The sequence below is a fragment of the Pseudorasbora parva genome, chromosome 5 (genome assembly GCF_024679245.1).
Source record: "Pseudorasbora parva isolate DD20220531a chromosome 5, ASM2467924v1, whole genome shotgun sequence".
Classification (NCBI taxonomy): domain Eukaryota; kingdom Metazoa; phylum Chordata; class Actinopteri; order Cypriniformes; family Gobionidae; genus Pseudorasbora; species Pseudorasbora parva.
The window spans coordinates 21252739-21278860 of record NC_090176.1 but is presented as its reverse complement, the minus strand read 5'-3'; the positions used below and the strand labels follow the sequence as shown (position 1 = coordinate 21278860).

Sequence of the window (26122 nt, the reverse complement as noted above, 5' to 3'; positions counted from 1 at the left end):
AGAAGTAACTAGTAACTGTAACTAATAATTCATTTTAGGTAACTTTCCCAACACTAGTTATGACATTAAGTTGTTTTAGTCCACAGCCTAAGCAAATGATCCACTCTTCTCCACAGTGGTAACCCACTGTAATTTAAATTGTTCTAATAATTCCAACATAATTGAATATTAAACACAATTAATTCTGCCCCTTTCTCGTCTGCTCAAATACTTAAATTAACACTTTTACATATAAAATAACATTTACGAGAGTTTCTTGATTTAGCCATATGCAAAGCATGCTAGGAACTAACAAGCCCCGCCCAGTTTCAGTAAATGCAAGACAAATTATACATACTCACCTAAAGGATTATTAGGAACACCATACCAATAGTGTGTTTGACCCCCTTCGCCTTCAGAACTGCCTTAATTCTACGTGGCATTGATTCAACAAGGTGCTGAATTTTTTCTTTATAAATTCATTCAATTTATTCTTTAGAAATGTTGGCCTATATTGATAGGATAGCATCTTGCAGTGAATGGAGATTTGTGGGATGCACATCCAGGGCACGAAGCTCCCGTTCCACCACATCCCAAAGATGCTCTATTGGGTTGTGATCTGGTGACTGTGGGGCCATTTTAGTACAGTGAACTCATTGTCATGTTCAAGAAACCAATTTGAAATGTTTCGAGCTTTGTGACATGGTGCATTATCCTGCTGGAAGTAGCCATCAGAGGATGAGTACATGGTGGTCATAAAGGGATGGACATGGTCACAAACAATGCTCAGGTAGGCCGTGGCTTTTAAACGATTCCTAATTGGCACTGAGTCCTTAAGTGTGCCAAGAAAACATCCCCCACACCATTACACCACCACCAGTCTGCAGTGGTAACAAGGCATGATGGATCCATGTTCTCATTCTGTTTACACCAAATTCTGACTCTACCATCTGAATGTCTCAACAGAAATTGAGACTCATCAGACCAGACAACATTTTTCCAGTCTTCAACTGTCCAATTTTGGTGAGCTTGTGCACATTTTAGCCTCTTTTGTTCCTATTTGTAGTGGAGATTAGTGATACCCGGTGCAGTATTCTGCTGTTGTAGCCCATCCGCCTCAAGGTTGTGTGTGTTGTGGCTTCACAAATGCTTTGCTGCATACCTCGGTTGTAACGAGTGGTTATTTCAATTAAAGTTGCTCTTTTTTTTTCTATCAGCTTGAATCAGTCGGCCCATTCTTCTCTGACCTCAAGCATCAACAAGGCATTTTCGCCCACATGACTGACGCATACTGGATGTTTTCCCTTTTCACACCATTCTTTGTAAACCCTAGAAATGGTTTTGCATGAAAATCTCAGTAACTGAGCAGTTTGTGAAATACTCAGACCGGCCCGTCTGGCACCAACAACCATGCCACACTCAAAATTGCTTAAATCACCTTTCTTTCCCATTCTGACATTCAGTTTGGAGTTCAGGAGATTGTCTTGTCCAGGACCACACCCCTAAATGCATTGAATTAACTGCCATGTGATTATTAAAAAATAATAATTAAAATAAAAATGTATTAATTATTTGATATTTTATTGATAAATCACAGAACAGTGTTGACAGTACATTTCTGGGCTACTGAATAGTTTTGTGTGAGGCATGCACGATCTCTGCGGGATGTGAGATCGGCTGTGTGTGTGTGTTGCAATGCAGCATGCATTAGGGCTTCAACATACTCCGCAAGAACAGAGTAAAAAGTTCTCGCTCCCAGGGCTGTGATGGTAATGCGGAGAAACGCAGATGATCGGCACCTGCTTTTCTTGTGAAGTATGGAATGTAACTGGCCAGAACAAACTTTGTTCTTGTTCTTGCCACCTTGAGAAAATTAATACATTTCTTTGTTCTTGCAGAGTATGTTCCAAGCTTTGGTTTAGCGCGATGATCAACTTGCATGTACAATAAGTGCCGGTCAATTCTGAGCATCCAGATGGTATAATCAAACATGTCTTGTAAAGATCTCTCTGAGTATATGCATTTATTTGTCATTTTTAACTGTTGAAAGCAGAGCCTGCGTGTCAGGTAATTGCTTTTGCGCTCTCTATATGCCAGTGACTAGTCGACGTCTAGCTTAAAGCGTCATGGCAGAGCATTAAAGTTGACTACTAAGCACAGGTCTAAATATGTAAATATAAAATAAATGTCTCCTTCCTTTGAGTTGTCAAACCTATTGGTGTTTCCTTTCGAACTGTGCACAAATTAGTTGCATTGGTTAGTTGCATTTTGCATCGCTTGGTTTTTCTCCCTCTGCTCAACTCTACCACTGCAGACATGCAAGGATGTGAAACATTTCTGGGTCATACCCCATCACTTGAGAACTACTGGATTAAATGAGCTCATAAATTGTCTGAAGGAAATGAGACTGAGGAAGCAGTCATTCTGATGCATTTCTGCAGTATTTTATGTATCCATAAGTTGAATAGTACGAAGCAGGGTGGTCCTGATTGCAACCAAATACCTAATATTGGGAGACAAAATGTAAAAGTTTGAGAAGCGCTTGACTATTAATGTGCTTATTGTGGAGTCCGTGTTCCTCTCAATGTCTACAGTGGTTGCAGCCCTGTTTGATTGGCTAGTTTTTTTTACTGGCGTAGTGACCAGTCCACTGATCTGGCTAGTCGATACCATAAGCCTGGAGCTGTCGTGCTCTTTTGTGGTGTGCTCTATTTTGTTCTTGTTTGTATGATACATTGTACCACACTATACTGTATCAGGCTGTATGTGGGTTAATGACAGATGAGTTAAGTCAACGGCTAGATGGCTTTATTACGAGCGACATCCTATGCCGGGACAGACTGCTGTGAATGACAACAATGACGTTAGAGAATGTCAAAAAAACCTTGTGTGACTTTCCCGTGTCACACGAGGAGGTTGTTTTTCTGAGCATATGGGAACAGTGAGAACTCGTTGTTTTTGGACAGCTGAAGCCCACCCATGCTTTGTCCGCCTCCTCCAACCCCACAAACGGACCTTCCCTACCAGTTAACAGCAATCTCAGCCGCTTCTTTCTACACTGTCTTGAACACCTACTCTGGCTCGTGCCCGTGCCTGCGCCTGTGGTCCCGCTCTTCTCAATGAGATCTGTGTTTAGAGAAGAGGCTATTTTTAGAGCTTTAAATGGGACATCATCTTCTGTCTAGACCCTAGAGACTGTGCCCTATATCTCCCACTCAACACCACCCCTTTATCAATACAGACCCAGGGTTTGCAAACATTTGAAAAGTCAAGAGTTAAGGAGGTCTATAAATATATTTACAGTATGACATTTGAACAAACATTAATTAATGGTTTAATGAGCAATATACAAGTCAGTGACAAAGATGAAGAAAAGGAAATTTAAGTTATGGTTTAAAATCAAGTAATATTGAAATTAATAAAAGTTATATTAATTACATCTTTTTTTAAATTATGAGTTATTAAGAATGTTTTGGGAGAGTTGCGTCACATAACAGTTTACAACTTATTTAAACTTATTAATGTCTTCTTATAAAAAGGTGCAATTTTGAAGGGATAGTTCACCCAAAAATGAAAATTGTCATCATTTACTCACGCTCATGCTTTTCGTTCATCTGCTGAACACAAAATAATATATTTTGAAGAATGTTAGTAAACAGTTGGTGATAGCTATAAGGGAAACAAATACTACAGAAGTCAAAGGCTACTGTCAACTCTCTGGTTTCCAACATTCTTCAAAATATAATCTTTTGTGTTTAACAGAAGAAAGGAACTCATACAGCTTTGGAACAACACGAGGATGAGTAAATGACACATTTTTGTTCGACTATCCCTTTAAGAGACTTCCTGACATTGGCATATTTCTTTCTTCATGTTTTGACATGCGTAAACCACATGTTTTTTTTTGGTCACACCGCATGCCTTTAAGTTAACAGACAAACTTTTTCAAATAAGCAATGAAGCTGTTATTTTACATTTTTTAAACCTCATAATAACGAATGTCAAACTCCTCTAGGTTTTAATTTCAAAAGTTTCATCCTTATATTTTTATTTTTTCATCATGATATCAAGTCAGTTGTATCACATTTATATTTTTTTCTTAGTGCCCCTAAATGAATATAGCATTTTTAATTCAGAACTAAAAACAAATCCAATAAATGAGCTTCATGCCATTTAAAGGGGTGATGAATTGAGAAATCAACTTGGCTTTTGATGTATAAAAAGCCATGGTAATATAAGAATATCCTGTAAGTTTCAAAGCTGAAATCGTCCTTGTTAGTCAAAGTAAAGCTTTTATAGACACCAGGCCCAGAAAACGATCCTGTTCGCAGCTTGACATCATCGACTGACGAAACACCGCCTCTACAGAATAATAAGCACGCGTAGTCCGGTAACCCTGCCCATCGACTCATGGAGATGTTCGGCGCACGCTAGCCAGCAGCAATAAACATGCAGAGGAATATAGCAAGATATTGCGTTATTCCTGGTTGTGGAAGAACACAGTCGCTGCATAAGCTTCCTTCAGATCATAATATTAGGAGTGTGTGATACTTCATTTATTTTAAATAACATGTTCACTTAAAGGGTTAGTTCACCCAAAAATTATTTCATTAATTACTCACCCTCATATCGTTAGACACCAGTGAGACCTTCGTTCATCTTCGGAACACAAATGAAGATATTTTTGTTGAAAGCTGATGGCTGAGAAAGGCTTCAGAAAGGCTTCCATTGGCATTCAGTATATTTCCACTCACAAGACCCATAAAGGCACTAAAGACGTCGATGCAAAGTCCATCTCATTACAGTGGCTGTACAATAATTTTAAAATGCGATGAAAATAGTTTTTGTGCGCAAAAAAATCAAAATAACGACTTTATCCATAAAGTTATTAACGTGAACTCGATGCATGCACGAGAATATGATGCAGCTCCATCGTTCAGATCTATGGTTCAGATAAATGACCCAGAAGCGCAGAGGAGCGCCGCTATCACGTGAGTTCACGTCAGTGACCTACACAGAAGACAATAACTTGGCGGATAAAGTCATTATTGTGTTTTTTTTTGTTTGTTTGTTTTTTTTTACGCACAAAAACTATTTTCGTTGCATTAGGGAATATACAGTGGAAATATACTGAATGCCAATGGAGGCCTTTTTGAAGCCTTTCTCAGCCATCAGCTTTCAACAAAAATATCTTCATTTGTGTTCCGAAGATGAATGAAGGTCTTACGGGTGTCCAACGACATGAGGGTGAGTAATTAATGAAATCATTTTTGGGTGAACTAACCCTTTAATTTCACATACCTTTAGCACGCTGGACTCAGACACATATGGGCCAGGGCTCTCAAAGCCCAAAGTCCCGGGGCTCTGCGTTTTCCAGATGGGCTACCAAAATAATAGCCAGTCGGCAGGCCGATGAATCTCGTAATATTCCTTTCTTGTTCTGCGCTATTCTTTCTCTCTTGACTTGACATTTGAAGGGCGTGTGTGCACGTCTGACAAGTTTGAGAGGATTATTTGAGAATTATCTCATTAGAAAATGAAAATGCTTAACTATACAGGGTTTCAGTGAAACCTCCTACTGTCTCCTTTTCTCCTCAGTAAGGCACTGAAACATCCCTAGAGACCGTCTGGATATAATTTGCCATAGTTTAGTCTCAAGGCACATTGAGTGGCTGTCTCAAAGAGAAGCATAAAGACTCCATACCGCTGCTGAGGAGAGAAGAAAGAGCATTCTGGGAGAATGAAGCAGCTCAGCATTCTTTATGTAACCGAGTGCCTGAAGGCCAAAAGCTACTTTTGTGAAAGAAAAGATGTGGCGTAGGAGAGGGTGACTTGTGCTGAATGCACATTAACTTACAAACATGTTTTTTTCTTTTTTTCTCTTTTTTTCCCTCCCTCTTCATTGAATTTTTTTCTTTCTTGGTGTGTCAGGTGCTTTACCTCTGTCTGATAAGCTTCCTTTTCTTCATGTGCTCTCTCTATCTCTCTCTCTCTCTCTCTCTCTCTCTCTCTCTCTCTCTCTCTCTCTCTCTCTCTCTCTCTCTCTCTCTCTCTTTGATCCTCAACCTACTTCACTCTTTCACCACGTGGTGTTCCCTCTCAAAACACTCTTTTCTGCCTTCCAGTGGGAAGCAGTGCAAAACGAGGACATATTTTACCATCTTCTGTTTGGTGCTGATGAAGTGTGACAGAGCTTCTGTCAGGGTCTGTCACTCAAATCCGCTTACACACACACACACGTGCACACATAGCTCAACCTCAGCACTCAAATGAAAAGAGTCCGTCTGTTGCTAACATTTTGTTTCTGTTTTTTTTCCTGGGTAAGCATGTGTATATGTATATAGAAAGATTTATAGAAGAACTTGCACAATTGGTGGCTGACTAAATACTTTTTTGCCCCACTGTAATTCATGTAATATAATTATATGATAAATAATGAACACCAAAAGATGAGCAATTTTGTCTCTAAGATGTTTTCACTATAAACTGCTTTAATTTGGAATGAGAGATACAGGGGGTGGGGCTTTATTGCATCTTTACTTGCAGCTAGGGATGGGGATAAAATCGATTTGATTTAAAAATCGAGTTGGTCGGTCAAAGATTTTTTTCCTCCCCCTCGGCAGTAATACATTTTGTATTCGCCAAATCTTCTCCCTCTGCACGCGATAGGATAGCGCTACAACCAACCAGAGCAACGAAGGTGAAGCAGAGCTTGTTGACAGATTAAACATTCGCCGTATCCGGTCGGCAAAACTCCGAACACATCTTCCCTTTTTAAGAATGACTTCAGTGCCGTTCTTTTCTCCGAAAAAGCTTAACTCCAAGTCTTCCAGTGTCGCGGTCAAAGGTGATTCGAAAGACCGCCGCCGTTCGCCAATTTCTGTGTTTACTAGAAGCACGCAAACGCAACTCGGCCGTCGTCATTATGGCCCCGCCCGCCGACTCTATACATGATTTGCGATTTGGGAATCGGGCATTTTACCGTTTCATTTGAGAAAAACCACCGTCATGTCATAAACACAAAGAAACTCAAAGGTATTCACGGCAACCCGTCAAAATAAAAGTTCGGTTTTACTTGAGAAATATATCACTGTTGTACAAATACTAATACACTAATGTTATAATTATTATTTTAGTTAGGATTTTTTGTTGTTTATTAGCTCAATCCAAATACAGTACAAATAATTTGGATGTTTAACAATCTTTGTTGCTCACTGCACAGTGACTTTTCAGTTTGATCAACGGTTTGCCTTTGGATTTTTTTTTATTGATGCACTTTAATTAAATATAATAAATATATATATTTAAAATATATGTACAGTTTGCAATTATTTAGTTTTAAATGGGGGGCGGGGAAAAAAATTCATATCGAATCATAAATCGAGTTTTTTATTAAATAAATCTGAGATTTTCCAGAGATTTTTTTAGGGGGGAAATCGCCCAGCCCTACTTGCAGCTGATTGGTCCAGTTTGGGTTTGCGATCTCTAACCCAGAATAACACCTGCTCCAGAGACGGTTAGCTGTGTAGTGTAAGTTACCATGGTTATTAACACTGATATAAATAAAATCTAACTTTTTCAGACCGAGAAAACTGAGTTTGATCAAACTAATCTCGAACTTACCTGGGTAGCAACTGAAACCAGCTTTGTGCAACAGGCCACAGATGCATTCTCAGGTACCGGTTGATTTAATGTGAAGCAGTACTCGGTAGTGCTGACGTAATTCCGTCGGTGTTTTTAAAAGTACAGAGTTCAGCACCCAACCCTAATGCACAGAGACCCACACATGACATGGTTGAAAAAAAATTGATTATCGATCAATAAAAATTAAAATTAAAATTTTATTCCCTCACTTAAGTTAAATCATTGTCATGGTTTACCTTAATTAAAATACATTTGTATAACAGGCCTTGCTTGAACAAAAATGAGGGAAGAAATTCATCGAATGTGGCAGTAAGGCATGGGAATGAATTCTAAACCATGACGGACTAAACAGAAGAAATGAACTAGAGAAGCCTCAGCCTTAGAGCTATACCCTTAATCGTCACAGACTCGAAGGTAGTTTAAAGGTGTTTACCAGCCAGACCAAACTTTTCAGAAAAGGTCGCTTTGGCAAGATGTGCTTACTAAGTCCTAAAACAAACTTAGTTTTGTCCTGATTTTGTTTGAAATGTCATCACATCAGTTTATTCTTAGTTCACCCAAAAATAATAATTCTGTAATAAATTACTCACACAAACTTGGGTCGTTCCAAACCCGCAAGACCTTCGTTCAACTTTGGGACACAAATGAAGATATTTTTGATCAAATCCGAGAGCCCTTTGTTTGTTGTTTGTCCTACCTTCTGGGGCTTAAAAGTGGTAATTAAATTGCTGTCTATGGAGGGGTCAGAAAGCTCTCGGATTTCATCAAAAAGATCTTAATTTGTGTTCGAAAGATGAATGAAGCTCTTACGGCTTGGAACGACATGAGGGTAAGTAATTAATGAGAGAATTTTCATTTTTCGGTGAACTAACCCTTTGAGGGCGTTTTCACACCTGAAAGTCCGCACCAAGGTCCAAACCAAAGTTCGTGTTTGGACATTTGGTTTGTTTTGGTTTGCTTTCACATTGCAGTTATGTTAGCGCACCAAAGAATTTTATCGTCGTCGTCATCATCTATTTGGCCTGCATCTTAACATTGATTGGTTTGTTAGCGGACGTGCGTCTGACGTCAGTGTGTTGTCAATTCAGCGGCTAACTTTGACAAGAATGAATGAACAGACGCATATCATTGCCAATACTCTTAATATTATGGCATTACTATCTGTAGCACCAACTATACTCGAGGCAAATTCACCAAATGAACGTCCTCGTTGTGCAAACATTTTATCGGCGCCAACAGGAAAGGAGGAGCTCCTAGAAGATAGGCTTTTTAGCCAAACAATGTCTTTTATTTTATAGTTATGTTTAAATATTATAATGTTATTTTTAAATTTCATCTAGGCTATATTGATTATGAAACATGCACAGATGTGCAATACAAGACATCGGGTCAGAAATGATTTTGACCACTTCATTAAAATTTGTTTTGTAGAAAGCTTTGTATTTTGTACCTTAATTTTAATAAATGTTTCATCATTTGTCTGAATTTAATAAATAAGCTTAAATAAATAATATAGCAGACGTCCCGTGACGGAGCGATCATTTGCGTTGCACATGAACTGGAGCGGTCTCATAAATATACTGAAACTCAGCATACAGGCTACTTGTCTCACAGACATTAGAAATATATATATATATATATATATATATATATATATATATATATATATGCTGTTCACGCGAGCTGACTGGCTACACAAGGTTCTGTTTAAAATGCTGCGCGCTCCATCACTGCATGTGCTGTGAGTTTAATCTGTGTTTTTTCACTAATCCTACACCAGAACTTCCTGTAAATGGTCTGAAAGTCCGAACTATACAGAAAATGCTTTCACACAAGAAACGAAGCGAACCTTTGTTCTGTTTGGTCCGGACCGAGACTGTACCTCTTTTCGGCGGACCAAATTTCGTCTGTTTGGTCTGGACCATGGTCCGAGGGAGGTTTCACACCTGTAATTTTGGTTCGTACCAAACTGAAAAGTCTGAAAATCCGGACCAAACAAGGTAGGTGTGAAAGCACCCTAAGTATATTGGGTTCTTTATGCTCTGACTGTATCAGGAGTCAGAATCTCCTTTATGATGCTCTGAGGTGCAATACAATAGATCAGAGTAATATTTACCCAGGGCATTTCCATATTTGTATTTCATATCTGGACTTCGCTCTTATGTCTCTGTGGAAACCCCCTCTCTTTCTTATTTCAGATTTGAGATATCTAGTCAAAATAAACCACAGTGTCAAGTATTCGTCTTGTGTGGCTGTCACTAAACAAACATATTTCCTGTTTTTTAGAGTAGTTTGTCATCTGACAAGTGATGACTGCCTGATGTGTGAATTGGGTTTATGAGGCACGAATTGAGTTTTTGTTCTCTTTTTCCATGCAGTTTCCATGGTGATGGGTATCCCCACAGTGAAGCGGAAAGTAAAGTCATACCTGTCAGAGACTCTTCATTCACTCATCGATAAACTCTCGGCGGAGGAGAAGCTGGACTGCGTCATCATCGTGTTTGTGGGAGAGGTGAGCATTCTCTCGGTTTGAGAAAGCGTGTTTGTGTGAGGATTGTCTTCCTATGTGTGAAGTAGTTCTGAGGGCAATATTGAGCCAGACATCAGGTGGTCTCAACAACGCTCTAATGGGGTTAGTGACAACATGGAAAAAAACATTTTAAGAACATTTTGTTTAGTTTCAGTAGTTTGTGTCGTATCGCCACTCGATGTTAAATGTAAGATCTGAGTCCTCCTGAGTAGCATGGCTCCGCCCTCCTACGTACTTCCGCTCAATTTTCATTTTCAATTTTCAGTACGTCGTCTGGGTTCTTTGCTGAGCTTTGTTGGTGGTTTATGATGTTGTGGCCCTCTTCCCCATGGGGTTTGGGAAAAGTTTGATTAACCAGCTCATTCCGTTAGTAGTGAAGGAGTTAGCTAAGGCGAACGGTAGCAATTGGTTATGGCAGATCAACTTTTAAATCAGTACTCTACAGTCAAACTGTAACTTTACTGTACAAAAAACCTATTTACGCACTACCAGTGTTAATTTCGTTGACGAAGACTATGACGAAAAATATTCGTCAACTAACCTTTTTCACGGACGAAAACTAAATAAAAACTAAATAAAAAGTCAGATATGATGACGAAGAACGTGACGAAATATAACTGACACTTTAGTCAACGAATAAAAATGAGACGAAAATATATGGGCGGGACGAATGGAGAAGAGATCCAATCATAAGTACTCTTTTTGTGGGCCGTGTTGGGTAGAAATCCAATCAGAGCGAATCTTTGAGGGTAGGTTGATCTATGCAGAAGCAGCCGAGCCATTTAAAAAAGCAGCGGCAAATGCACCCGCAACAGCAGAAATGTCAGAGGCAGGACGAAAACGAAGAATTGACATCTGGTCACATTTCACATATGACAACAAGGACAATCATACGCCTGTAAACCATGTGGAGCAAAAATCGCTGGGAAAAACACCACCAACTTGAAGCGGCATTTACAGACGACTCATCCAGAAATACATGCCAAAGCACACACGCTAAGTTTATTTTATCAGATAAACCACCGTGTTCCCGCTAGCTGCTAAACTTGGAATAAAATAGAAGCTAAAGAAAACCATGTCTGACCTGTATTGATTAGACCAGCGTTTCCCAACCGGGGTGCCGTGTAAAATGCACTTGCACCGCGGTTCATCTCACATCTGATGATGACGCATCTTTAATATGGGTTGTAACTTGAAAATAATGCTTTATGTATGTTTCTGTCGATGGATACACATGCTGGCTCCTCAGTGATAGGCACTACAACAGCGATAATAAAAGAAAAACTGGCAAAACGGTTTCTCTTTGTAAACTGTGTTCAGTGCATGCGAGTGCTGCCGTTCGTCCAGTCATTTCGCCTCACCCGGGTAGTTACATTCGCCAGCAGACGCGAATGAGAGCGCGCACGTGCTGTGTGAAGATCTGTCATCCGAGAGCGCGCACGCACCCCACAGCGCGCAAATATTGAGTTATCTTTCAAGTCTTGCGCTTGAACGGACAAACTCATACAAAAAGTATGTCAACATGTCCATCTTGTTAAGTATCCAAGCAGACATAGTCTGAATATGCCTTAAGTGAACTTTATACAGTCGAGAAAGACGATGCATACCCCTGTATTAGGTCTTAAAGGGGCAGCAACCTTTAATGTCAAAAAAAATATGAGGACTCACTGCTCTTGATTGAATAGCTTGTGTAAGTTTAATAAGGATTAATCTTTCATTTAAACAATTAAATATGTAGTTATTTTACATTGGATTATTTATTCTATTTCTCTACCTAAAACTAACGTTAGACCTACCTGAAAAACAGGAAATGCATTGTTCATTTTATCAGTATCTTTGCTCAATAGAATTTATTTGTGCTAGTGCTTGTATTTAAGTTATTTGTTCTTATTTTCTTTATTTTTAATAGTCCTTTATTCTGTGAACATAGCAAATACCAAACCGTACTGAAACCGTGAACCTAAAACTTTATACAAACCGACCCGTGAGACTAAGACTAAAACTCTTATAATATTTAGTCGACTAAAACTAGACTAAGACTAAAAGATTTCAGATGACTAAAATGGGACTAAAACTAAATGGTGTGTTATTCAAAAGACTAAGTGTTCTAAATTCCCTATATGAGGACACGGGAAGGACTTTTATTATGAAACCTCTTATTGTGTATGCCACCAGGTAGCGTTAGTTTCCGCTATTCTGCTATGGTGTTTAGTTTCACTTTCACCAGCCGTTTGCTCCGCCATTTCTACAGGTGTTAATGTGCGTGATTGAATGTAAGTTGATTTAATAATACACAGTTAAGTGATGCATGTTTATTACATTGGTAAGTTAGTTATTCAGCTTGTGCAATCGAGTTTTTGCCTTGGGCTATCTTATAATATGAGAGCTATATACGGTAATTCGCGTGCATATGTTCGCCGCTGTTAATCCCTCTCTGTGACGTTGGTACATGTATAACATGTCAGTAGTAAGTTAATGTTTGTGTTTATGTAAAGCTACATTATTAGACATACACTGATGTATATTCTTATTCTGTTTATTTCAGAAAGACCACATTTAATACCTTTTGTATATCATGAAACTGAGTACAACTGGATGATGACAATGCCTGTGGCCAAACATTATATAAAGATTTGAACAGTTTCCTGTCTCCTGTCACGCTTCTTACCGGAGCCCCGTAGTGGATTAGCATTCGATTAACGATACACAAATACAGTCCCCAATAGATGGTCCTTCGAGCCGGATAGCTACACTCATTACGGTGATATGGAGCAACAGAGCCAACATTACTCACCTGATACTACACATCCTGTTCGACCACAGGCCAGAGTACGTCAGCTTTCAACACGTCTGCAAGCTTATGACCACACATTGCCTAAATCTCTCATACCAGACCCTGCGCTGTATGACAGTTCATACCACCAGCCAAGGATGGATCATCCAACAGCACAGCTAAACCTCAGTGGACAGGCCGAGCCAGTTTCGACTGTGGACCAGCTTCCCATGAGTGAGTTATCCCTGGCGCAGTATGGAGCAGGTCATGCTACAGGTTATTTGGGCAGCATTGATAATGGAGCTGGTGTCCGTGCCAGACAGCTAGGTGCAGAGAGATCTTTTAGGCATTCTAGTTCACAAATAGCTCAACAAGAATATCACAGTCAATCTGAACGTGGGTCACTCAGCAGTGGCACTGTTTCACCTTCACTACATGATGAAGAACATGCTAGATCTATCACACCACCTGTGGTCAGACTTAAAGCCACTGCAGCGCCATCTATCCCAATCTTGTATTCAGGCCAGACATTCCCCGCTGCTGAGGCAACCGGAGACAATTCTCTACGGTCAGCGCCATGGCACATGACACAAACTACGCCTAATGTGACATATGGTACGCCATATCTTGGTGTCTCACCATTATCTGCTCCACATAAAACGCTGCCTCAGCAAACATTATCTAGTACGCTAGATTTTCGTCCGTCATGTCAGCTTACCACATCGTTACCACGTACTGTTACATCAGTGAAGCTGCCTTTAATTACAACAGCTCGCACATCTCACGTTCAATCTGCCTATCAGTCACAGACTACTGTGCCATGCCAACTACAACAACAGTCATTCTCCGTGCCAGACCCTTATCGACCTCCACCACCAGTCACAGGGTATTATGTCACTCAGCCTTCTACTTATATTCCAGGACAGACCTGTTATGGCTCTCCAGTGATGTACCCGCCATCACCTAACATCCCGGTTTATCAGCCGACACCTGCATCACTCCCGCTCCAGCCAGTTCCAATCCCAACATTACCTAAGCTTATGAATGATAGTGAGAGAGAGTTTTCTGATCTGAAGATGGCTTTGGACAATCTCCTCAATCCTCACACTGAGCTTACTGAGCATTATAAATACAGGGTTCTAATGGAGCAATTAGTCTTGGAGGAAGCAAGGCTAATTGCCCAAGCATGCCGGCATCATCCCGCGCCCTATGCAGCAGCTATGGCAGCATTGCAACGTCAGTATGGCCAACCTCATCAATTGGCACAAAGTGAAATCGCATCCCTGTTAAATTCACCTGATATTAGAGCTGGAGATGCAAAGGCTTTCCAGAGTTTTGCACTTAATGTTGACTTGTTAGTAGGCATGCTGATGTCACTGGAGGGGCCACAGGGAAGAGAACTCACTTGCACGGGCCATGTCGACAGATTACTCAGTAAGCTACCCAAGCACTACCGGGATAGCTTTATTGAACACCTCCAGTTACGAGGCAGACTGAGCACCAACAGTCTCAACCCGTATAACCTCCATGACCTCGCTGACTGGTTGAAAGTGAAGGCAGAGGCACAGCGTCTATCATCTAAATTGGTACAGCGCTACCAAACTGAGAGAATTCAAGTACCACGCAGAGAACGTCAGCCCGTTCTGAAACCCCAAACTCGAATCACTGCAGTTTATCACGGCAGTGACCAACCCAAAGAGGTCAGTACGGTACATTATGTCCATACAGAGCCTGGTCATACTCAGCAATCAGTTAAGAAACTGAAACGTCTGTGTCTGTTCTGTAAAAGTCAAGAGCACTACTTGTCGCAGTGCAGTGAAATCACTGAGCGCTCACCTGAACAGATACTCAAGTGGATAAAGGACAACAAGAGATGTTGGAGATGTGGACGCACAAGTCATAAATGTGAGGAATGCACGCTAAAGAAGCCTTGCCGAGAATGTGGCTGTATACACCTCAGTGTCCTGCATTCCATCGCCAAGGATGGTCCCAACCTTGTGCTACTTACAACGTCTGAAGATCGGGCATATCTTACTTCCCCTAGCTCAACAGGACGTGTTTACCTGAAAGTTGTCCCAGTGCTACTGTGGAAAGGCAAGAGGTCGGTACCAACCTATGCTATCCTGGATGATGGGGCCCAGCGGAGCATTGTTCTTCCAGCAGCAGTTCAGCAGCTAGGACTTGTGGGTAAAGAAGAGATTATGGCCCTTCGCACCATCCGACATGATGTTACAGAATTAAAGGGGCAGTCCATCAATCTGCTGCTGTCCACACCTTCAAGTCCACAGGAGAAGTACAGCCTCACCAATGTGTTTACTGCTCCTCTACTGACATTAACTGAGCAAACTTATCCCATCAAGAGGCTCCAGCGATGCTATTACCACCTCAGAGGGATTCCTCTTCCATCTTTTGATAATGTGCAGCCCCTTCTTCTAATTGGGTCTGACTACCCCAACCTGATCACGGGGAAGGAGCCAATCAGACTAGGACCAGCTGGTGGACCAGCAGCTGTACGTACACAGCTCGGTTGGGTTCTCCAGGGACCAGATGGACTTCTTCCACATCAGGTACCTGCACAACAGTGCTTATTCACTTCCCTTACTCCAATTCGAGATCCTGTCTACCAACATGTTGAGCGACTGTGGCAACTGGACGTCCTCCCATACCGCAGTGAGAAGCTGGTAACACGATCTAAACAGGATCAAGCGGCTGTGAATATGCTGGAGACAAGAACACAACGGGTGGAAGTTAATGGTATCTGGCGTTATGCTACTCCACTCCTCCGTGCACGGGATGGCCCACCTTTGAGAGGAACAAAGGAGTCCGTCTTGTCCAGCCTCAGGAACACTGAGAAGCGTCTCAGCAAAGACACAGAGAAAGCTAAAGTGTATGAAGCTGAAATACAGAAACTCCTCGATGCAGGGTACATTGTCAAGGTACCACCAGAGAATCTGCAGCCGAAAGAGGAGTCATGGTTCATACCACATCACCTTGTACACCATAATGGCAAAGACCGGCTGGTTTTTAACTGCTCCTTTGTGCATCTGGGTGTATCTCTTAACCAGCAGCTGCTTCCTGGTCCCATTCTTGGTTCCTCATTGCTGGGAGTTCTCCTTCGGTTCCGGCAGTATACGGTTGCTATTAGTGGTGACATACGCGGTATGTTCCACCAGGTGAGACTTCTACCCGAAGATAAACCCCTGCTGAGGTTTATTTGGAGGAACATGCGTAGAGAGGATTCGCCTGACATCTATGAGTGGCAAGTCTTGCCTTTTGGGACGACCTGCAGTCCCTGCTGCGCCACCTTTGCTCTACAGACACATGTTCGCAGCCAGCAGCCTGGAAATGAAGAAGTGCTGCAGTCCATAGAGCGAAGCTTTTATGTCGACAACTGTCTACAAAGTCTTGCCACTGCTATGGAAGCTAAGCAACTGATTGACAAGATGATACCTCTTCTGGCCTCAGGGGGCTTCGAAATAAGACAGTGGGCTTCTAATGTCCCTTCAGTCATCCAGCACTTACCTTCATCTGCTTGTTCCGAGAGCGTTGAACTGTGGTTGCAGCAGTCTAATTCTGATCCTCTGGAACCGGCTCTGGGTTTGATGTGGCACTGTCTAGAAGATCATCTGGGTTATCGGCATCGTGCAATGGGAGAGCACCCTCCAACCATGAGACATATCTATAAGGTCTTGGCGTCACAATATGACCCCCTAGGGTTTATTATTCCCTTTACCACCCGGGCCAAGATTCTTGTCCAGAAACTCTGGGCGAAACCAAGGAATTGGGATGATCCAAACCTTCCCAAAGACTTGCTAGAGAAGTGGAAAATGTGGGAGGAGGAGTTGCCTGACCTCAGCGAGATAAAGCTGCCAAGATGCTACATGCCTTCAAACTTTGATGTGGAGAAATCAAAATGTAGCTTGCATGTGTTTGGTGATGCTTCAGAGGTGGCTTATGGATCAGTGGCTTACCTCCTGGTTGAGCATCATGGAGAGATCCATACCTCCTTTGTCATGGCCCGCTCTAGGGTTGCCCCCAAACGACAGCTGTCAGTGCCACGTCTCGAACTATGCGCGGCTCTGACCAGTGCCCAGCTCGCCAATCTCCTCAGTCAGGAACTGACCATCGCGATAGAGGAGGTGACATTATGGACTGACTCTACAACTGTCCTGGCCTGGATACAGTCAGAGTCTTGTAGATATAAGGTTTTCGTTGGGACGAGAGTGGCGGAAATCCAAGAGTTGACTGAACCTCACTCATGGAGGTATGTGGATTCCTCCAATAACCCGGCGGATGACATTACGAGAGGGAAAACGCTTAGAGAGCTGGTGAATCCAGGCAGGTGGAGTCAGGGGCCAAAATTCCTCCATGAGCCACTGGATCGCTGGCCAATTACGCCCTTGACAGAGGCGCAAGAGGACATCTCGGAGACCAGAAAAGTTGTCTTTTGTGGTCTAGTTGGGAATGATCAAAGTTCTGGGATTCCTGATGTATCCCTGTATACTTCCTGGAAAGGCTTGGTTGATGCTACTTATCAGTTTCTTCACGGGGCGGCTACCCAAGACATGAGCATGCAACAACCTGATTACAAGTGTGCGGAAGCACTCATATTGAGTCGATGTCAGGAGGAAACCTTCTCAGAAGAGTTCAGGGCCTTAAAGGCATTGAGATCTGTGCCTACATCCAGCCGTCTGAACACACTTGCACCAGAGTTTGATCGCACGCTGGGACTGATACGTGTGGGAGGAAGGTTGCGGAAACTGGATGGCTTAAGTCAAGCTGAGATCCACCCAGTAGTTTTAGACCCCCAGCATAAGGTGACTAAACTTCTTATAAAGCACTTTGATGAACACCTTCTCCATCCAGGACCCGACAGGGTTTTCGCCGAACTCCGACGCCACTATTGGATCCTGAGAGGCAGACAAGCAGTAAGGCAACATCAGAGAGAGTGCGTGGAATGTCAAAAGTGGAGAGCCAAGCCTACTGTGCCTATCATGGCCGACTTGCCTTTAGCCCGCCTGCGACTGTACCAACCACCTTTTTTCTCAACTGGAGTTGACTGCTTTGGTCCCTTCATGGTGAAGATTGGCCGTCGCACTGAAAAGCGATGGGGAGTCATCTTCAAGTGCTTGACAACCAGATGCATTCACCTTGACCTCCTCAATAGCATTGATACGGATGCATTTTTGATGGCACTTAGACGCTTCATAGCCCGCAGAGGAACCCCATCCGAAGTCTTATCGGATCAGGGGACCAATTTCCGAGGAGCTGATACCGAGCTAAGGGAAGCCTTCAAATTAATGCAACCCAAACTGCAAGAGTTGTTGGCTGATTATCAGATCAACTTTAAGAGGAATCCTCCCGCCGCACCACACTTCGGAGGTGCATGGGAGAGGGAGATCAGATCAGTAAAGTCTGCCCTGCAGGTAGTTGTGGGGAGCCAGTCTGTTCCAGAGGAAGTACTGCGCACAGTACTGATCGAAGTAGAGGGCATTCTCAACAGCAAACCATTGGGATATGTCTCATCCGATGTGGCAGACATAGACCCGGTTACCCCTAATATGCTGCTTATGGGGCGGCGAGATGCCTCGCTCCCCCAGGTAATCTACACTCCCGAACCGCTATCCAAGCGCCGCTGGCGTCATTCTCAAACCATAATTGACCACTTTTGGTCATCCTTTATCCAGCATTACCTCCCAAGTCTCCAGATTCGCCAGAAGTGGCAGCGAGAAACTCAAGACTTAACTGAGGACATGGTGGTGATGCTTATGGATCCGCAGCTTCCCAGAGCGCATTGGCCAATTGGTACAGTTGTCAAGTTAATACCCAGTGCTGATGGACACATTAGGTCAGCTCAAATCAAGGTCAACGATCGCTTATACCTACGGCCTGTGGCTAAACTTGTCAGACTTCCAGCACTTCCGGATGGAGTTGACACTGGGTCCAAGGACTAGGGAATTTATTCTTACACATTAGCTATGCTAATCTGGGGGCGGCTGTTCTAAATTCCCTATATGAGGACACGGGAAGGACTTTTATTATGAAACCTCTTATTGTGTATGCCACCAGGTAGCGTTAGTTTCCGCTATTCTGCTATGGTGTTTAGTTTCACTTTCACCAGCCGTTTGCTCCGCCATTTCTACAGGTGTTAATGTGCGTGATTGAATGTAAGTTGATTTAATAATACACAGTTAAGTGATGCATGTTTATTACATTGGTAAGTTAGTTATTCAGCTTGTGCAATCGAGTTTTTGCCTTGGGCTATCTTATAATATGAGAGCTATATACGGTAATTCGCGTGCATATGTTCGCCGCTGTTAATCCCTCTCTGTGACGTTGGTACATGTATAACATGTCAGTAGTAAGTTAATGTTTGTGTTTATGTAAAGCTACATTATTAGACATACACTGATGTATATTCTTATTCTGTTTATTTCAGAAAGACCACATTTAATACCTTTTGTATATCATGAAACTGAGTACAACTGGATGATGACAATGCCTGTGGCCAAACATTATATAAAGATTTGAACAGTTTCCTGTCTCCTGTCACGCTTCTTACCGGAGCCCCGTAGTGGATTAGCATTCGATTAACGATACACAAATACAGTCCCCAATACTAAGACTAAGACTAAATCTGAATTTGCTGTCAAAATTAACACTGCGCACTACCTAGTTCAGTTCGTGATTCAAAGTTAGGAAGCTATCATTGTAAAATCATTGCCATGACAGATGGTAGATGTGTTAGCTGTCCTTGAGCAGTGCAGTGAAACAGCCAATCAGAGCAGAACTCTGCAATAATATTCATGAACCTTACAAATAAGGCAAAAAAAAGAGCAATACATCCTAGATACAATTTCTAGGGTTGTAAATGGACCTGTAAAACCATATCTGTACAATTTTTGACCATAAATAAGCCACAAACCCTCTATTTAGATATCAGAGAACAATTTAAAGGCCGACTGAAGTGCTTTGAAGCGCGCCACATTTTTCAATGTGTTGACGTAATTTCCCCTGAAACGTCTCCAGCTGTTAGCAGCTCCTCCCCTTTTTTGAAACAGCCAATAGCGTTTCATTAATATACAGTTTGACTAGAGCGCAAGAGCGGATCTTTCTGTTTGGTAACGCCAGTTTCCTCTAACACTGTTTACCATCATAATCTCTTCCATATCGCTTTGAAATGCAGCATTCTGTGCAGAATTCAAATAGGTCGATATGTTTGTTGTCTGTGCCAACTCGTGCATATGATCCGCGCTGCGCTTTTGTGTCTGTAGTCTAAATTTAGACCAGAGACGTTGGTGTGTGTGCGCTGCTGCTGTGTGTGAAACTAACGTGAAAACAGACTTCATTCGCCTCGAATGAAAGAATATTTACACTGAATTGTTTCCTATCACAAATATATTGCAATAGTGCCTTTTACCATGTAGAAATTAGTATATATGTGTTAACTAGGGATGTCAACGATTAATCGATGATCGATTAATTGTCGATAAGACATTTGATCGATAAGACTTATCGATCATCGATTAAGCAGGGTCATGCACGTGCGTGCGGCTCAAACGCGAAATGGGAGGAAAAATGAAGCGAGCGTGCCCGAGTTCTATTTGGGACCATTTTACAGCTGAAGTCACACCTTCATCATGACTGCAAGTTTGCATGTGCATTCGCAGCCTTTTGTTTTGTACAAATGTAAGTTGTAATATTGTGTTTATTTTGTGCAGGCCTATCTTTAGCTGATTTATCTCATAAGGATGCATTTGGTTAATAATTAAAGGGGGGGTGAAACACTCAGTTTCAGTCAGTGTCATGTCAATCTTGAGTACCTATAGAGTAGCATTGCATCCTGCATATCTCCGAAAAGTCTTTATTTTTTTAATAATTATATAAGAAAGATGCGCTGTTCCGAGTCTTTCCGAAAAAAGCAGAGCGGGTGGGGGCGTGTCGTGTGAGCGGAGCTAAATAATGACGTGTGCTCGCTGCTGCTATGTTGAGTCGAGTGCGTCGCGGGAAAAAACTTTATTCAAAATAAAAATATGGCTTTTAATCAGATACAGCCATACATCTATGATCCGGAATCAGACCCAGAGGCTGCAGTTGAACAGGAGCAGCAGCAAAAACGACTAGAGCAGGACGTCTGTATGTGGTACAAGTTATACACTAACTATATAATATGCTTAGCGGCTTGTGTTATTTACATATTTACTTGAATTTTATCGTCGTATTTTTGTCTTTGAAGGTGTACATGTGGGAAGTGCAGTTGTGCATGTGTGTTTGTGTGTTTACGCGTGGTTTGTGTAGACAGTAAGCGGACTAAAAAAAACACAGACATTTGAAGCAGTCTCACTCACCCTTCTAACGTTGGGACTGCTCCATCCTTCAGCATTAGGCGATTGGGAAAATCCGGCGTCGAGCTGGGCCTTGTTTATGAAACAGTCGGCACCGAAATGCAGCGAACAGATATAAACATTCGCGCAACTCAGTTGCTGATCCGGAAATGCAAATTACATCCACTGTTGCCTTAACGCGGGGTTTTTAGCGAATCTGTGCAGGACTGTCTTGGTCTGGCAACCAAAAACGCACTTTTTTGGTGACATTGTTATGTGCACATCACCTGTCCAGCAGGTCCAGCATCCTACAAGCCAGCGCTTTGATGGGCGTAGGCTGTTGCTTTCGCTCTCTCCCTCTCTCTCTCTCACGCGCTTCCGGTAGAATTGTCCGTAAGGCCCATACAAGGAAATTCCGCCCCCATTAACGTCAAAGGGGACGCATGATCTCAAAAAACTTGCCGAAACTTATGACTAACCGGAAGTAGTATTTTTGACAAAGAAATACTCCCATCAAACGTCCACCTTAACTTTTGAAACTTTGTCTATGTTTAGTATGGGATTCCAAGTCTTTAACAGTGTAAAAAGATCAGTATGCATGAAACAGCATTTCACCCCCCCTTTAACGTTAGAGGCGAGCGGTAGTAAAAGCGTGGCGGTGATCAGCTTCAGCATGCAGCTCCAACAGCAATGCACAACTAATAATGACTATGAGTGGGACTGTCATAGGCTATTACACAGCATTAATGAGAACACTATTGTAATAAAACATTGTGATTGTTAAGTATTTGGGTTTATTTGCCGTGTTTCATTGCGTTGATCCAGGAAGAGCGCGTGCACAACATGGTTCTCGGTCACACATTCTGACTCGCGCATGTAACTTGGTTAAAGTTCTCTTGTGCATTCGCATCAGATTGTGCTGAAGTAATTTGTAATATTACATTTATTTTGTAACGTTATATATGTGATCAATCATATAGGATGCGTTTCTTTCAGCGAAATAAAACGCACTAACAAATGGCTTCAGTCAGTGAGGGCTACCGGTTTTCATTCAGTGCTTCGGCTTTAGCGCATACAGAGCAATGCATAATAACGATGATTGGGACTGTCATATTATATACCAGAAATGAGAACACTGTTTTAATAAATGGTTGTAAAGTCATTGGGTTAAGGTGCCGTGTTCAGAGCGTTGTTCCAGGAAGAGCGCGTCTCCCATTCTGAATATGAATATCAGCAACTCAATTCAAGTTCACTTGTGCATTCGCATCATTTTGTGAAGATATATAATTTGTAATATTTTGTTAACTTTATATAAATCTGATTAATCTCATATAGGAAGCTTTTTGTTGAGTTAAATAATGCGGTAACAAATAGCTTCAGTGTAACTACCGGTGTTGATTCAGCGCATCCGATCAGCTCGCGCTGTTCAAACAGCAACGCACAACTAATAATAACTATGATTGGGACTGTCACATTACATAACATTAATGAAAACAATATTTTAATAAATCGTTTTGAATTAATTGGGTTTAGGTGACGTTTCAGCATGTTGTTCTTGGAAGAGCGTCCACACATTCTGAATAATCAGATCTGAGGCGGCGTTCGTGTTGTATTACAGGTTATATTTGGTTATTAAATAAGTCATTTAATTAAATTATAAATAACATCGACTAGTTTTACAATCCCATAGCTCTTTGTTTAGATAAAAAATCCCTCTCATTCATTTGGTGAACATGGCGTTTTGAGCAGCATTTGCACATCCTGTCATGCTGTCGGCTAAAAGCCACTGCTGTGCACGCATATTTTAGTATTATGGTTAACGGTTAATCGATTAATTGATCGTTAATTTAAACGACGATCGATCATGGGAATTTGTGAAAATTGACATCCCTAGTGTTAACAACTGACTGACTTCAGCCGCCGCTTCAGCAGTGTAAGGGGGCATTTTGATTGGACAGAATATTTGACGAGAAGGTGAAGTCTGCGATGATGTCACCAAAATCTGAGATTCGTTTTAACGGAAGTGGGAGACTGTAAATTTTGAATGCTTACATCTCCTAAATGCAAATTTTGTCATAGTTTTGGAACATACCAGCTTATTCATTACTTTAAGGCTAACGCAGTCATACTAGAAGCTAAAAAACTTTAATTTTGATTTCAGTGGACCTTTAAAATATTGTTTCAAATCATTCTAGGGCACCTTTAAACAAGGTTTCAGATAGCACTGATGCCCCAGGAATACAGAGATATAGCCTCGCCAGAGCGGCCAGCCTTGGAAAGCGCGATTTTTCTATTTGCTTTTCACCAGTCAGGAGCTTGTACTACTGCTGTATTTTAAAGGAAGTGTATGTAAGAAATGTATTTCAATGAATCATAAAATGGTCTTGATATGTCACTAGACATTAAGAAGTCATGTTAATTTCAACAGTAGTCCGGGCAGGATATTGTCATTTAAAAGTTGTTGTTGCAGCCCTCAACTGATGTTAATGTTGACATGTCGTGTTTTGGCCTGAAGCTCCACCCTCCACCTATTTACCAATCACGGAGTCAGTAGTGTTTCAGCATCAGGGTTGCCAGCTCTGCTCGAGTTACCACAGCTGCAGCTACAAACGTTCCTGCTGATCCTGCAGCCGATCTGGCAACATCGAGTTAGGAAGGAAGGGGAAAGGGGATACACCTGCAGTACCAGTTTTGTCCACAATCTTACATACACTTCCTTTAATACCGCATAGCATATTTTGCAAGTAAATTCGTCACCCTTTCTTTCGAAATAGTTCCACACAGTAGACCTACTTACTTCTTTTCGATTGCTTCATTTTGCATAATATGTCTGTGTGGGCAAGTGTCGACACACCCCATGAGTTAACAAATACAGCAGATTTTTCTTTAACCATGCAGCAAAGAAACAAACAAAAAAAAATTCACTTTAAAATTTTTATGTAATCATTTAACTGATAGTATTAATCTGTCAAAATTCTTGTTTGTTAATGGTTAAACGGTCAATGCGAGCATCCCTAGTCTGCTTTGGAAACTCCTTTAATAGTTATAATCGGGTAGTTAGTTGTTGCAGTGGGGTTGTCAAGAAACATCATCTTGTGCATTGGATGAAATGACACGTTGATATAATCGACAACATTGTGCATGGATGAAGTTGCACTGATTATGATAGAGTTGCTGCTGTATACCAGTCTGCTGTATATCATGGTATGCAAATTAACGGTTATCATACCAAGGCATGCACACTTGCTTATGTACATAATTGGAACAAAGGCAACCAGAAGAAGTGTTTAGTTGGACCCCTTCATACAGTGTTTTCGATGCATTACCGGTCTCTGCATAATAAATTCAGTGTTTGTCTTCTAGTGCTTATTTGTACACGCCTTAGTGTCTGTGGGCTGTGGTTAGCTCTGGTGGCTGATGTTCTTTGTGTGATCTGTCATCAGCTGTTCTTGTGGCTTTCTGTAACAATGGTAGTCATTAGTTCGGAGTGCATTAGTTAAGAGAGGGAACACCCAGTGGCAGTGCATCTAAAGAAGCCTTAATAAGGATCTTGTTACCCTATCGTGTGTGTGTGTGAGAGAGAGAGGATATCCTTTTCCACATCATTCGATAGAGTTTTACTTGCTCCCACTGCATGGTGTATGCTGAACAAAATCAGTGATAAAAGACAATTCATCCTCCTCACTAAGATAACAAACAGCCCAGAGCAGAGTCACTCCAATTCACATATTTTTTCCAGGCTATGGCATTGTATTGACTTCAGTTTTTACTGCACCTGTATTTGTGTAAAGCCTGTGCGTGTGCATGTGCTTGTGTGTGTGTGTGGGTGGGTAGGTTGGTGGATGTGTGTTTACCACTTTTTCACTTTTTTTTATGTTCGCTTCCTCACAGACGGACGTAGATTACGTAAACAGTGTGGTCGCAGGCCTTGAAAAAGAGTAAGTTACATTTTCTTTTGCCACTTCCTCAAGTTTTGTTTTACATGACGATCTAAATTGTACATTTAAACTTCTTGATTCAGATACCTTGCTAACTGCTGTTCCTGATTGTCATTGTCCATAAGGTTCTCCACAGAACTGAATGCTGGGTTACTGGAGGTCATATCTCCCCCTGCCAGCTATTATCCAGACCTCAACAACTTGAAAGAGACCTTTGGTGACTCAAAGGAGAGGGTGAAGTAAGTATTCAAGAAATAGATTTATTTGGAAAGAAAGTACATCCTTCTGATTATGTGATTAACAGTTCCCTTGTTGCATACTTTAAATCTGAAAATCTAGCTAAATTTGTGACTGACCAATGAAACTGTCAGGGCATGCTTTATGCGATGATGGACAGATGATAAACAGTAACGTAAGCATTCACGTCACCAAAGAACGCTTGGGATGAATTTGTTCTAATCCTAAACGGAGAGCTTGTTCGTATATGCATTCACCTTTAAGCCCCGTTCACACCGCCAGCGATTTTGTCACTGCATGTCGCCAGCGCCAGAGATTCATGTCGCTAGTGGGCGTTCCCACTACGGGTTGCATATAAACGTCATTAAATATATTTGTACTATAGTACCGTTTTTATTACTAGTGTTTTGCAGAACAGAGCAAGTTATTAGAATACATACACACTGTACTGTAATAGGTAGACCATATTGCATGCAGTTTAGTCAAAACTTACTTTATATCCCCACAATCCCAGACACATTTTTCCATGCATCATTTTTTTTAAATTTGTCTCTGTATGTAGGCTACACAGAGACATATTATAAAGAACAGGGGGCTTGCTAAAAGCTAATATCAACAACTCCTCCGGACACCGCAGTAGCAGCAAGCAGACGGATCACGTGCACTCCACTGACTTCACTCCTATTGGTTGTCGCTC

The 26122-nt window shown here is 41.7% G+C and overlaps 1 protein-coding gene across 1 annotated transcript in view; it reads left to right on the top strand.

Annotated features, from left to right (window-relative positions):
- Window positions 1-26122, top strand: part of mgat4a (alpha-1,3-mannosyl-glycoprotein 4-beta-N-acetylglucosaminyltransferase A) — an 83111-nt gene that overhangs the window by 36969 nt on the left and 20020 nt on the right. The window contains exons 5-7 of the mRNA XM_067443490.1: window positions 10002-10135; window positions 25142-25188; window positions 25314-25427. Coding sequence (XP_067299591.1) covers window positions 10002-10135; window positions 25142-25188; window positions 25314-25427 — 295 coding nt within the window. The remainder of the gene's footprint in view (window positions 1-10001; window positions 10136-25141; window positions 25189-25313; window positions 25428-26122) is intronic.